The 12,991-nt window shown below is 36.9% G+C and overlaps 1 protein-coding gene across 4 annotated transcripts; it reads right to left on the bottom strand.

The window, feature by feature from the left end:
* Positions 1-1,378: 1,378 nt before the first annotated feature.
* Positions 1,379-6,128, bottom strand: LOC103937519 (lactoylglutathione lyase-like). Of its 4 annotated transcripts, none has more exons than XR_007252734.1 (8): positions 5,703-6,121; positions 5,520-5,581; positions 5,077-5,137; positions 4,721-4,800; positions 4,556-4,626; positions 3,803-3,892; positions 3,258-3,381; positions 1,379-1,589 (listed from the first exon to the last, which is right to left on the bottom strand). XR_007252734.1 is itself a non-coding variant. In XM_048569584.1 (8 exons), the coding sequence occupies exons 1-8, from the start codon at positions 5,793-5,795 to the stop codon at positions 3,111-3,113; spliced, it is 546 nt and encodes a 181-aa protein (XP_048425541.1). In that variant the 5' UTR covers positions 5,796-6,121; the 3' UTR covers positions 1,379-3,110. The 4 variants fall into 4 exon arrangements, 3 of the variants coding, with proteins under 3 accessions (XP_048425541.1, XP_048425542.1, XP_048425543.1); XM_048569584.1 differs by having other exon boundaries at positions 1,379-3,187; positions 3,370-3,381; XM_048569585.1 differs by lacking the exon at positions 5,077-5,137 and having other exon boundaries at positions 1,379-3,187; positions 3,370-3,381; positions 5,515-5,581; positions 5,703-6,128.
* Positions 6,129-12,991: the final 6,863 nt, after the last annotated feature.

The following is a 12,991-nucleotide window of genomic DNA, read 5'->3' on the forward strand; positions in this document are numbered from 1 at the left end:
TAATCATGTTGTGCTTACGAGTAGATATGGACTTAGTTAAGTTAGCTAGATCAGTGTGCTATCTCTTTTCACTCAAGTTTAAATCTTACTCTCCATAATTTAAGTAAATTTAATGTACATTACTCAAAAAAATATTATACTGCTTCCACATATTTATTCATGGTAAATTATTTTTTTGTAAAAAAAAAATGATAATAATTCAAGCATCACATTATTCTAAAAACAAAATTCTATATACAAAACAGTACTCTTTGCAAAATATAGAATCTAACAAATTTCATGATCAACTACAAAATTAGAATGTTAAAATCAGAAACCTAAATGCATTACTTTTTGCAAAACCTAGTTAACGGTTGGTTGGAATCTAATTCACTACCTATGGAGAGGGCACACTAATCACTTTTCACTTAAATCTATTGAAATTTTGGCTAAACTTACATGGCAAAAGTACGTGCAAGTTTACAGAGAGCTCTCCAATGGATAACATGAAAGATGTCTGTTATCAACAAAAAAAGGAGATACAAATTCCGTGGTAAATTTCATCCTTCATCAAAGATGTCTGTTATCAACTGAAGCAAATTCCACATTACACGCGATTGATCATATGTTTAGAGAAGACAACATTTATGCTAATAGCTTTGCCAAAAGTGGCACATAACTATAGCTAATCTTGTGTTTGGTATAATAATTTTCGTCATGTGATAGTTCCTATGTTACTCTTTGACATGTTTAGTAATAGGATCCGTCGAGAATCTCTTTGTACGTTTGTTTTTCCCTCCAAAAAAGGAACAAAAAAGATGTTTACATCTTTGAGCTAAGAGTACACTTTTATGATCTAATTTAGGGATGGATCTATGTGGGTATGGAAAACATTGTTATATGATGTATTTCCAAAACGTTGCTGATTGCAGGACGCAAATTAAAAATTGCAGGAAGGACCACAAGCTTTTGGACTACAAAGTCGCAATTCTTTTGCTCAGAGTAACTACCGTTCAAACTATTAATCCATTTAGGTTCATGTCTCTAGCATTTTGTTGTATTTGACCAACGGCATCAATTTTATGCATGACTAGTAAAACTATATGCTTTCTTCTCAAACAAATGAAAATCCCATTCGTTCGTGTGACGGATCGGCTGGCAGATTTGCGTCGTGCTCAGTGACCGTGACTGCTATGCAGTATTTTTTTTTTTTTCCCGATACAAGCAAGATAGCAGGCGAAGGGAGAATCGAAATTAGAACTATAAATGTAGAAGCATAGATAAATGCTCTTAAGTACTCGAGCTGGACGCCCTTGGATTGCTATACGGTGTTAATAACTAATGATTGGTTAGGTTGGGGAAAAGTTAGTATAGTTGGTGCCAATACAAAGAAACCCGATACTTGCAAAAGTTGCACTTGATCTGTGAAAGGTTTAAATAAACATATTAAGATCATCAGGATTAAGTTCGTACAATCGAGTAGACAAAACAAAAACTCCAGACACCAACGAGAAACAAAACAAACACAAGAACAAGTGCCAATATATCAGGACAAACAGAGAAACCATGTAGCGTGTAAGTTGTCACCTCCGCTCACCTGCATTAAAGTGCTGATAAACAACTATGTTAGTACCTAACCTTCAAGAAATGCCTGAAATTTCTTTGCATAAAGAAGAAAACCCACCACGGTAAGAAAAACAGAAGGGTGCAGTAGTTAATGTAACCGATTCATGTCTGATATATACAAGCTACGACACCTAATTAACACCTGGAAAACATACACGGATACACCCGCAGGGCCAAAGGCAAGTAGTAGCATCTATAAAGTTATAAACTGGTTCATGACATTGCCATACAAGCAGCAAACTGGTCGACGCTAAAAGAACATTTTCGGTTTTAGATATACCTGGAATGCAGGAAACAGATACCTGAAATTTCACACTTCCAGTGTGAGCACCCACACACCAATGTACATAGCTGAGAAATCCAAAGGTCCCACATCCTTTCTATGAATGAAATTTTCTATGCTTACTGCTGACCTATAAAATCAAAATATTAAACCCATTATGCATACCATATGCGACTACACATGCTGCTGTCCAGATCTCAGATAAGCTACGATATACCAGCTGGTCCCCTTTTTCTGGAGATTCCAGGTTTTTGTAAAAAGCAAGCATTCAAATTTCAGAACCACCATAAGTGTTAATGGCCAAATGCTATCACAGGATAAATGTATTCGCATTCTGGTGCACTAGAATTTCTTTTCCTATCAAATCAGATAAACCTAAGGATACATCTGCACCATACTCAATGTAAATACCCCTCTTGCACTATCCTACACAGGCACGGACCCGGCTAAGGCTGGGCTGTGCTATAGCCTAACCTATGACAGAGACAAAGAAGAAAAAAGTTATGTATGCAGCCAATCCCAGCCCACCCCAGCTCCCAGTTGACCCTCTCACTCTTAACCATTAGCCAGTGCTCACAGCTATTGCTGCCTTCTGTAGACGGCGGTGCAATATGATTGGGTTTTAGACGTGTATTTTCCTAACGAAGAAGATGACCTGTAATTCTTAGAGCATCTCTAAGGCTGCAACTATAACCAAAACACTTTTTTTTTCTTTTTTTTTTTTTTAGTTTATTGGTTTTTATTGACAGTCACTTGGATCAAGAATCGTGTTTGGTTTGTGTAAATTGCTTTTGACACGTTGCTTTCCAAGTTCCAAATGTAAACTGAGCAGTCCACTGGTAAAATAGTAATAATAATCTAGATTATTGCAATTATTTTAATTTCCTTAATGACATGTCCTATATAGATGTTATGAAATGACTCTTATGCTTCTTAGGTTATGTAAAATTTGTAAAATGTCACAAAAACAAAAGAGACTAGGCCAAAAATGTGATTGAGAAAAAAATTAGCTTAGAAGTTCAGCCCACCCCGTTTTTCAATCCCGCATCCGTGCCTGATCCTACGTCTGCACAATGTAGTCATCCATGCATGCAAAAATGCATAAACACTTGAAGACAAGCACTTTGAATGGCTCAAATACCATGAATCAGTGCAACGTCTGATCATGTTTCTGAGGGAAGGTAGGGAATATAATAATAAAAGAGAATGCTTAACACAGTGGTTAGCAGATGAGCATCGTTAAGCTTCCAATACACAAGATGCGGTAGGCCAGTAAACCAAATGTTTTGAAATCCAATCCTGTAGAGATTCGAATAGAAGAATTTGGTCACAATCAGTTAAAAGCATGAATAAGAAGATTGAAATTAACCTGAAAATAAAGTTCCATGAATTCAAGAAGCATCAGCTGTGACTGTTCCTATAGTTTTAAGGTCAAAGATCTCAATCCAATAACCATCAGGATCTTTTAATGAATGCTATACCTTTCATCTTTCCTGCAATCAACATCACGAAACTTAGGAATCAGAAATCAGTATATACGTCCCCATCATTTACTTCTTCAAATATAATGGTGAAAAATAGAAAATGCACCATGACAATGACCCCCATCATATTTTTGTTGCTTCACACATGCACATATGAGCACACACCTAGATATGCATATAAATCCTTAAAAACCATAATGCTTCTCAAAGTGTTTTGGTACAAACTTAGAAGTACTGCTGCTTTCAATTCAGGAAAAGTGATGATCTTTTGGTTAACTCAAACCATCTGCCTGATACTGAAATGTATCAATGTATGCACACAAAAAGGATCTACAGTGTCCCAATGAATGCCTGCCAATTATCTCTGCTAATGTTCAGTGAGGATACATCTCACAATTCCTAATATGTTCTACAAGATGAATGTTCTTACCATCATCAGGCTTTTTCACAAATTCCACCCCCAGACTTCCAAATCTCTCACACACCTTGTATGTATCATCAACGGTGATGCCAATGTGTCCTGAGAAACAAAATAAAACAATTAGGCCAATCACTGTGAATGCCAGAAAGAAGAATTGATTTAAAGCACACGAGTCCGCCAGAATCACTATGTACAAACTAGGAAAAGTACATGTAACATGTTTGAACGACCATTACCAACGCTTTAGAATTTAATTATTCCCCTAAATGCAGAAAACCACATCCTGTATGAATTTCAGTGGTTGCTGATCCTGTCTTGTAGTTTTATGATGGTATAGTAAACAAAAAGATTCCCGTTCACAAATCAAGCCTTCTTGATAATAAGGTCAACTGAGGATGGGAAGCCCTCATATCTTTTGTTAATAACATGGAAACCTTTTACTCACACTACACAACGAATCCAACAAATGAGTTCACTCTTATAATTTTCTTTATTCTTGAAAAATTGTAGCCTAACTTTTTTTACGGACAGAACTAAGCATTAGGAATGTATTTTAAATTCATGGTTCAGAGAAAGTTCAAATGCATGCATTTCTTAGAAGTTAGAACCATCAGTACTTGCGGCATAAGAAGACATGATATAATACGTGGCACTTGACATCAATTAGTTAATCAAAGTCTAAGTAAGAGAAGAAACAACTGTGTTGTAATACATAAAAATAAAAACTTATGTTTTAACACATTCATAGGACAACTAACATACCAAAGCACCGAGGTTCTGAATTCCCATTGTGATATCCTTTAAATTCTGGATCACTTTCAGTACCCCAATTACTGGAAATGTAAGTGATTGTCAGATATTACTGAAAACATTAGACAAAAATTGTGCAGAAAATAAGACCATGTCGGAAACATTAGAGAATCTCACTGTGTCAACTCAATTGTAGCTTTCCGACCAAAGGTCCAAACTGTTCTATCAACCGAGTTAGTTGGAGCTGACGCAGGATCCTACCCCAGAAAAGATCAAATAAAATTAAACGTCTCTGGAAATATCAGGAAAATTTTTAGAAACATACTATCACACTTTTACTGCATATAGGGGTTCCACAGATTAAAATGTGAAAGGCCAAATTGCTCCTTTAAGAAAAAACATTAAATGGGATGTCGGAGATGTGTCATATGATTGAGGGAATGGAAATACAGTAATCCAATTACCACAGTAAAACCTACAAGAGCACCTACTATAAAATTCTGTTACAGCAGATGGGACGTTATGAATTTTACCTCATAGCCCAAAAAGTACAAACTAAACTTCATTTCTGGAAAATCAAGCCTCTTAAGTAGCCTGAACAACAGTATAAATCACCATCAATTTCCACTTACAGAGTCAATTTTTTGAACAAAAACATCCAGTTACAGAATCTCCAGCCACAGGAAAGTTCATATATACAGATTCACACACACAATCATACACAAAACCATCAAGGAGGCAGACATCTCATGATAACATAAAACAAACCAACTGAAATCCTGCTATCATATCGCGATAAATCCAAAGAAACAACCAATGCACCCAAACTATGAAGCACTAGAAAACAGAACAATTCTGAAAAATTCTTCAACTTAAACAAAGAAAATGCAAATCTTATCTCATACTTAACATAAAAAAGCATAAAAAAACATAGAGAATTCAAACAAGACGCCGTAAAACAATAACAAAAACTTACGACATTCCCAACACACGCGAATAAAAGTCGTGACTCGCTTTCGGGTCCTTAATTCGGAACATCTGCAATCAAAGTCCATAGTAAAAAAATCATTTCTAAAGCAAAATTAAATACATAGAAAATGTCAGAAAAACAAAAATACAAGATTTTTATATATTCATTCAACGGGACGTGGTTGCATACAGTTTGCTGCGTGATGTAACCCCAAGTCGTTTCATCTGGGGTGGCCTGGAGGACCGGATTGTTGGCCGGAAAATCTTTCGGTTCGGACGCCATTGAAGAAGACAATCGGAATCGGTATTTCGGACCCTGCAAGCAAGACACATAAAAGTATGCGAGCAACCGGACTATCGAATCCCGAAGGTTAATATGTGGGATGAATTTGGACCTTGGGATTGGGGGAACAGAATGGGATTGTGTAAGGAGATGACGGGGAGGGTGATGGTGCCAAATGGATTAGGGAGAGACGGAAAAGGGTGGTTGTGATTGCAGAAGCAGAAGAAGCCATGGAGGCTTCTTGTGAGTGAGAAAGTGAGAGAGAGAGTAAATTTTACCTTGTGTGAGAAAGGAAACCAGAGGAGCGGGGGATTTTGGAGATCTCTTGCGCCTCAGGATGTTTGTTTTTTTTTTTTTTTTTTTTGACTTTTTAGCTGAAACGGTTGTGAAATTTGCATAATACATCACTTTAGTTTTTGAGATTGAAAATCAATAGAAATGATTCCTGAGATTGTCCACCATCCATTATTTTGGTTATTCCTTTAAAAACTCCATTAAGTGTCCCGGAGCTCTTGGTCAAAAGTTTAGACAATTTTCAAAGTTTCGTAGCTCTCGTTTCTTAATCAAATTTGACCCATAATATATCAAAATGAAGATAAGAAAGTGTAGAAGAAATTATATCTATTTGGAAGCCCAATGGTTACTAGAGATGGCCAGAAAATAGCCTAAAAGGTGACTGGTCAATGAGAAAACTGGAAAACTCGCCGGAAACTAGGTAAACTTTAAATGTTCATAACTTTTTCAATACTCAACGAAATCAAGTGATTCAAAAATAAAAATCATACTTATCAACAAGACAAAGAGAATGGTACCTTTTTTGACAGCTAATTCATCGTGGTTTGGTTGGAAAACGGCTCGAAAGTGGCTAACTAGAGACCAAGATAGCCACTTTCGAGCCATTTTCCAACCAAACCACGACGAATTAACTGTCGAGAAAGTACCATTCTCTTTGTCTCATTGATAAGTATTGTTTTTTATTCACTAGATTTCATTGAGTATTGAAGAAGTTATGAACGTTTAAAGTTTACTTAATTTCCGACGAGTTTTCCAGTTTTTCCGTGAACCAATCACCTTTCAAACTATTTTTCGGCCATCTTCGGTAATCATTGGGCTTCCAAATAGATATAATCTTATTCTACACTTTCCTATCTTCATTTTGATATATTATGGGTCAAATTTGGTTAAGAAACGATTGAGTTACGAAGCTTTGAAAATTGCCCAAACTTCCGGCCAAAAGCTTCGGGACACTTAACAGAGATTTTAACGGAATGACCAAAATAATGGATGGTGGACAATCTCAGGGACCATTTCTATTGATTTTCAATCTCAGTGACCAAACTGATGTGTTATGTAAATTTTAGGGACCATTTTGGCTAAAAAGCCTTTATTTATTTTTTTATTTTTTTTTTTTTTATTTTTATTTTTGGTGGAAACCTCATGGATAATTTTTTGTCTTTAAGAGAAATGATGGGTAGAACAAATTTGCATACTAAATGTCACTAATACAATGATAATTTTAGGAGTAGACATGGTTTGGTTCTGTGCGATTTTGGGGTAAAATTAAGATAGAACTTTTTGCAGTTCAGTTTGGCGGTTTTGAAGCCTGAATGGAAATGGATCAAATTGTTTGGTTGCGGTTCGGTCTGGTTTCAGTCAGTTTTAGTCTGATTTTAGATCATTTGTAACTAAATGCTTTATGCCGTTAATAGAGCCCAATTGAAGAAAATTCATGATCAACACACTAAATTCAATTTGAAATAAAGTTCAACATCAAAACCGCTTATGGCATTACTTTAGTACAACCCAATCGAAAAATTAATTTTACCATTCTAAAACTTAAGTTCAAACAAACTTCAATGTCAAAATGTCTTATGGCATTAATAGTACAGCTTGAAAAAATAAATTAGTCATGCAAGTCAACAAAAAAGTTTTGGTGTTTTAACTTTCAAGTGACTACGATGAGATGCATGGAGGAGGATGACTATGTCGAGTTTGTTGTTTGATTAAAGATAAGTCAATTGGTGGTGGTGGATGACTTTGAGATATATGGAGTAAAACGATTGTGGCAACGAAAATTCGGGAAAAAGGTGAACTCGGATCGCCTCGAAATCGTGACCAAACGGGGAGAACTTAAGGTGGGTCTTGTTTAGGGGGATGAGAGGAGATAGATGGTGGTGTTGGCAAGCTGATTTGTGGCCGAAAATGGCCAGAAAATCGACCTAATAATGCTGCCAGTACTAGGGTCGGCCCGAGAATCGGACATGGGATCCGAGTGTTGTCTAGGCCAACCTTCTTTCGTTTCAACTCCAATTCGGCAACAGTTTTTGCCTACGTGTGTGGGATTGAGCTCTATCCAACCAACTCAAGAGTTACCCAAAAGGTTGAGTAAATTGGAAATGAAAAAAATACCTCTCAATACACTTTTCTCAAAGAGTAGTGTTACACTTACTATCTATTTGTACCATTATTTAAACCATATTTCTACTAGAGCTAGATCCTATCAGCACATGTAGGATCCATCTCTGTAGAGAGATGGTACAAATGATGGCCCAAATAGATGGTAAGAATTATATTTTTGTTTCTTAAAATTAGAGAATCTAACGAACTAGCTTTAATTTAAACCTCCGAAAAACTTCAAAAATGAAATCAAATACTAAAATATGGGATGAATATCACAATCTCATCGTTTTCTACTATGGATTCATCTTTTATTCTAGTCATTTGGAAGTTGCCAATGGTTGGGCGGCTTAAGGTTAATATTGATGGGTCTTGAGCCAACGCATGTGCTGGATTTGGGAGATGTTTTTCGCTCATCGGAGAGCGGGCCACTTGTTGCTTTTGCATTTAAGGTAGATTCTAAACAAATAGTCAAGAAAGTGTCTACCTTGCTTATTGATGAAGGTAACGATGATAAGGCTTGAAAGGTTTCTACATCTGTTACGAAAAATACATGGATAATTGATTTTAGTGCTACTAAACATATGACTTGTGATTATAGACAAGTACAAGCCTTAAAACCATCTATCAAAATTGTCGTGAGTGTTGCCAATAGTAATGTTGCCCTCACTATCAGGGAATGCTCTGTTTCCTTTTCTGATACCCTTGATCTTGATACCATACTTGTTGTTCCTTTTTTTATTATAATTTATTATTTGTTGCTCAAATAAATGTCGCCCTATATTGTCTTTTGATTTTTTGGCCTTATTTTTGTGCTTTTAATGACATTCGGACTCACAAGACAATTGGTATGGTATTAGAAAGTGGAAGATCTACTACTTGGACTTGACATCGAACAATACTTGGATCTTGACTCAAGTTCTTGCTGTGAAATGATCTCAGAGGGGAGAGGAACAGAGCTTCGGAGGTTTGGTTGTGGTATCGTTGACTTGGACATGCGTCTTTCGGTTGTTTACCGAGGTTGTTTCCTAGCCTGTTTATTAAGGATGATGCTTCTAGCTTTAAATGTGGTGTTTATGAACTGGCTAAGATTCATCGTACTTTGTTCCCATCCAATTTAAATAAAAGTTCCGTTCAATTTATGATAATTCATTTTGATGTTTAGGGACCATTTAAGACTGCTACATTTGGTGGTGCTCATTAATTCGTTACTTGTATTGATGATTGCACACGTATGACTTGGGTTTGTTTGAAGTCAAAAAGTGAAGTTACTTCTTTGTTTCAGTAGTTTCAAAAGGAGGTTTTACTAGTTGGATGATGTTATTTATTAAAAGCGAATGAAGACATTGGGGATAAAGTCTTTAAAGTTAAGGATTGAAGAGGGAAAAAAAAAAAAAAAAAAAAAAAGGGCATTCATAGTACTATAGGATGCAAGAAAGAGGATATTTTTTGCTCTTGTCATCTATTTGAATATAGTGGATTTCTTTGTTGACATGCTATGGGTATACTCCAATCTTTGGGAATTTTTCATATCCCACCTCAATATATTTTAGAAGATATAAGAGTGTGAGAAGCACGTATACCACCAGAAAGTCTACTCCAAAGGATGTTCAGTAAAAAAACTGCATTTCAAGGAATTGTTCCAATAAGCTAATAAGTTGAGTGAGGAAAGGTCATTATCACAAAAGAGTTGAAATTGCATATATTGCATCATAAGAAGCCTTGGCAAAATGTACAATGACAAATCAATCTCTAAAAAGCTAGGGAGAAGTATCTCAACGTGATATGCATGACATTGATGATGAGAATATGCACAGCATGTATGCAATGTCAGTGCTTAACCCACAAGTATTGACATGCCCCGATCCCGATATCCCTCTAATACCATGATGAGCATGTGTTGGCCGACACCCAGGAATGACGAAGCCATTTTAAACATGTCTATAACTAAAACATATAATTAGAAAGAGATTCACAAATGCATAATCGCGTTTAAAGCATACAACTAATCAAGAATTAAGTGAAAGAATTATGATATAAACCAGAACCCAGGAATAGGTCCTACACAAATAAGGCTCGAGATGCCTAAGCGGAAGTGTCTTGACTTCTGGATTGTGTGCCTCGAATCTAAATTCTGAGGGGGCGCAAAAACATAAAAAGGTGAGTGAACCAAAGTTTATAATAATACTAATAATAGGAAAACCATTTTATTTCTGAACATACTAACCCCCTGTTTTGAAAACATATATAATACTACATATAGTAAGCTTTCTGAAAACTCTAGCATGCCATGCAATTATTTGTAAAAAAAAGTACGCATAAAACAATTCTCAATAATGGTGATATCGCCGCCCGAAGGAAAATTTGTAAATCTTAACCATACTGTACTCTCTAGGGGTATCATAGTCGGCTAAAGGCAGGACCGGTCCATCACCAAAGGTAAAGCTGTATGACATTGGGTTACGCCAGTGAAGAAACCATGGTTCATCATCCAAAGGTGAAGTTGTACGACTCCAGGTTATGTGCGCATAAGAGGATATATAACATCACACACCGACACTTGCCCCGGGCTAGTGAAGCTGGGGGTATATCATCAATATCAACAACTCCTTATTCGCCTGAAAGCAGTACATGTCCATCACCTGAAGATGAAGTTGTACGACACTGGGTTATGCTAGTGAAGAAAACCATGGTCCATCACCCGAAGGTGAAGCTGTACAACTCCGGGTTACGCCGGAGAAGAGGTATAGACATAAATCTTCTCAACTATGTCCTATGGCCATAGACGTCTACATACCTGTGTTGTGTGGATGTGTTGTATGATAACCCACTACATAAGCACCAAAAACATATCTCAAAATCTCACATCAAATCCGAAGTTCAAAAGCTCAAAGCCTTATCTCATCAATCCATGATAGCACATATTCATAAATTCGTAAAATAAATCATATTCGTAAATCCATAGAATTTCATATACGAAAATCCAACCATTCATAATCTTTCATAAAACATAAGTTCGATAAATCATAAATATTCCGTAAAAGCAATTTAAATAAATCATAATTATGAAAATCTATAAAACATATTATAAATCATGCTCATTTCATGAAATATGCAATGCATGCAAGCCTAAGAGTTTATAAAAGTATACAATTTAAGAAGGGGTCCACTCACAAATATTTTATTGTCCAGAAGTCGCTCAAGCTAGCAAGGATGGTGTCACTTCCCACAAACGCACCTAACCACATATAGAGGCCATTTAGTAAAACTCTACCAAAAGGATAGAATTTAGGAAAATGGACAGCGAAATTGGAATTAGGACGTCGAAATTAGTCTAGGAGGGGTCCTGGCCGAAATTCGAAAAAGTCAAAAGTCAATGTTGACCGGTCAACGGTCAACGAAAGTCAACGAGTCGGGTCAACGGGTCGTCAGGTTGGGTCGAGATGCTGGGTTGGATCCAGTTTAGATCTAGGTTCTAAGCTTAAAGGAATAGACCGGATTAGGCTAAAAGCCAATGGTTGGGCTGAGTTTAAGGATTGGGCTTGGGCTAAGGTTAATGAATTAGGCCTGGGTAAATGGGTTTGTGGATTGGGCCGAATACAAATTAGATTTGGGTCTGGTTTAAAGTTACGGGTCCAGTCGACCCGAATTAGCTCGCAGGTCACCGAACCCATCGAAGAAGAAAACCAGACTTTTGGCCGAGGAAATTTCCCAAGCTTTGGTGGAGCTCGATTCCTAACTATTTTTTCAGAGATTTTATGTCAAAATAAAGCTAAAGCAAAGAGAAGTAAGGATTTACCAATTCCATGACTAGCCGTGGCTGGAAAGTGGCTAGGAATACCCTACAAGAATCCTTAAAACTTTTAAAAATTCACCCTATAACGCAAACCAAGAAGGCTTAAGGTGATCTATGAACTTACCTTTGTCGGAGATGGTGAGAACTCATCGGAGTAGGATTCAAAATAGTAGGGGTACCGCTGTGTAGAGAAGGAATGAGAGGGAGAGACCTTTGTCGATTAGAGATTCCAATGAAGAGGTCTCGAGGGTGGTTGCCATCTCTTGCTTGCTAACAAGCCCTTCTATTCCTCAAGTCCCTATGGAAGTTCCTTGTGTGACCCATGATGAGGATGGTCCAGTCGTCACTGCGATGCTCATGTACGTGTGTGTGTGTGTTCACAGAGAATAAAAAAGAGAGAGAACTGAGATGAAAGATGAGAGCTGAAGTAGTTTAAGGGAATAAGGGTGATGGTGGTGAGGTAGTTGCTATTGTTGTATGTTTGTATGTGTGTGTGTGATGCTCGGGAGTGGAGAAGAGAGTGAAGGAAGAGCTGAGAAAGTTCTAAAGAGAGTGAATAGAGAGAGAGAGAGAGAGAGAGAAGCTTACAGGATAAAAAGAAGAATGAGAGAGTTCTAGAGAGAGAGATAGAGATGTCATAGGACTTAAAGAAACACCCTAGAAAATGGGGGAAGAAACTGCCACATGTCACCATCCCAGTGGTCCATGACAGGGAAATATCTTCCATTGTAAAATTACCAAAATATATGTATCCTTCCTAGTCCCATAAAACCTTCATTTTAGCTCCAATTTCGATTCCACAAGCGTCCACACGTTCGTAGCAACGAGTGTTACAAGGGTACGCCAATGGAATGAATCTCACGTGACATGGCAAGGCGATCACCAAAGTCAAAGTTTTGCCTCGAAAGGCATTTTCGTAAACATCTTAAAATTATAAAAACCGTGATAATTAGGGAGGGGTCGTTACAAGTATCAAAGAAAAAAGAAGCACTTAAGGTAATTT

The sequence above is a fragment of a genome, unplaced genomic scaffold (assembly GCF_019419815.1).
Source record: "Pyrus x bretschneideri cultivar Hongxiangsu unplaced genomic scaffold, Pyrus_bretschneideri_v1 Contig5, whole genome shotgun sequence".
Lineage (NCBI taxonomy): Eukaryota > Viridiplantae > Streptophyta > Magnoliopsida > Rosales > Rosaceae > Pyrus > Pyrus x bretschneideri.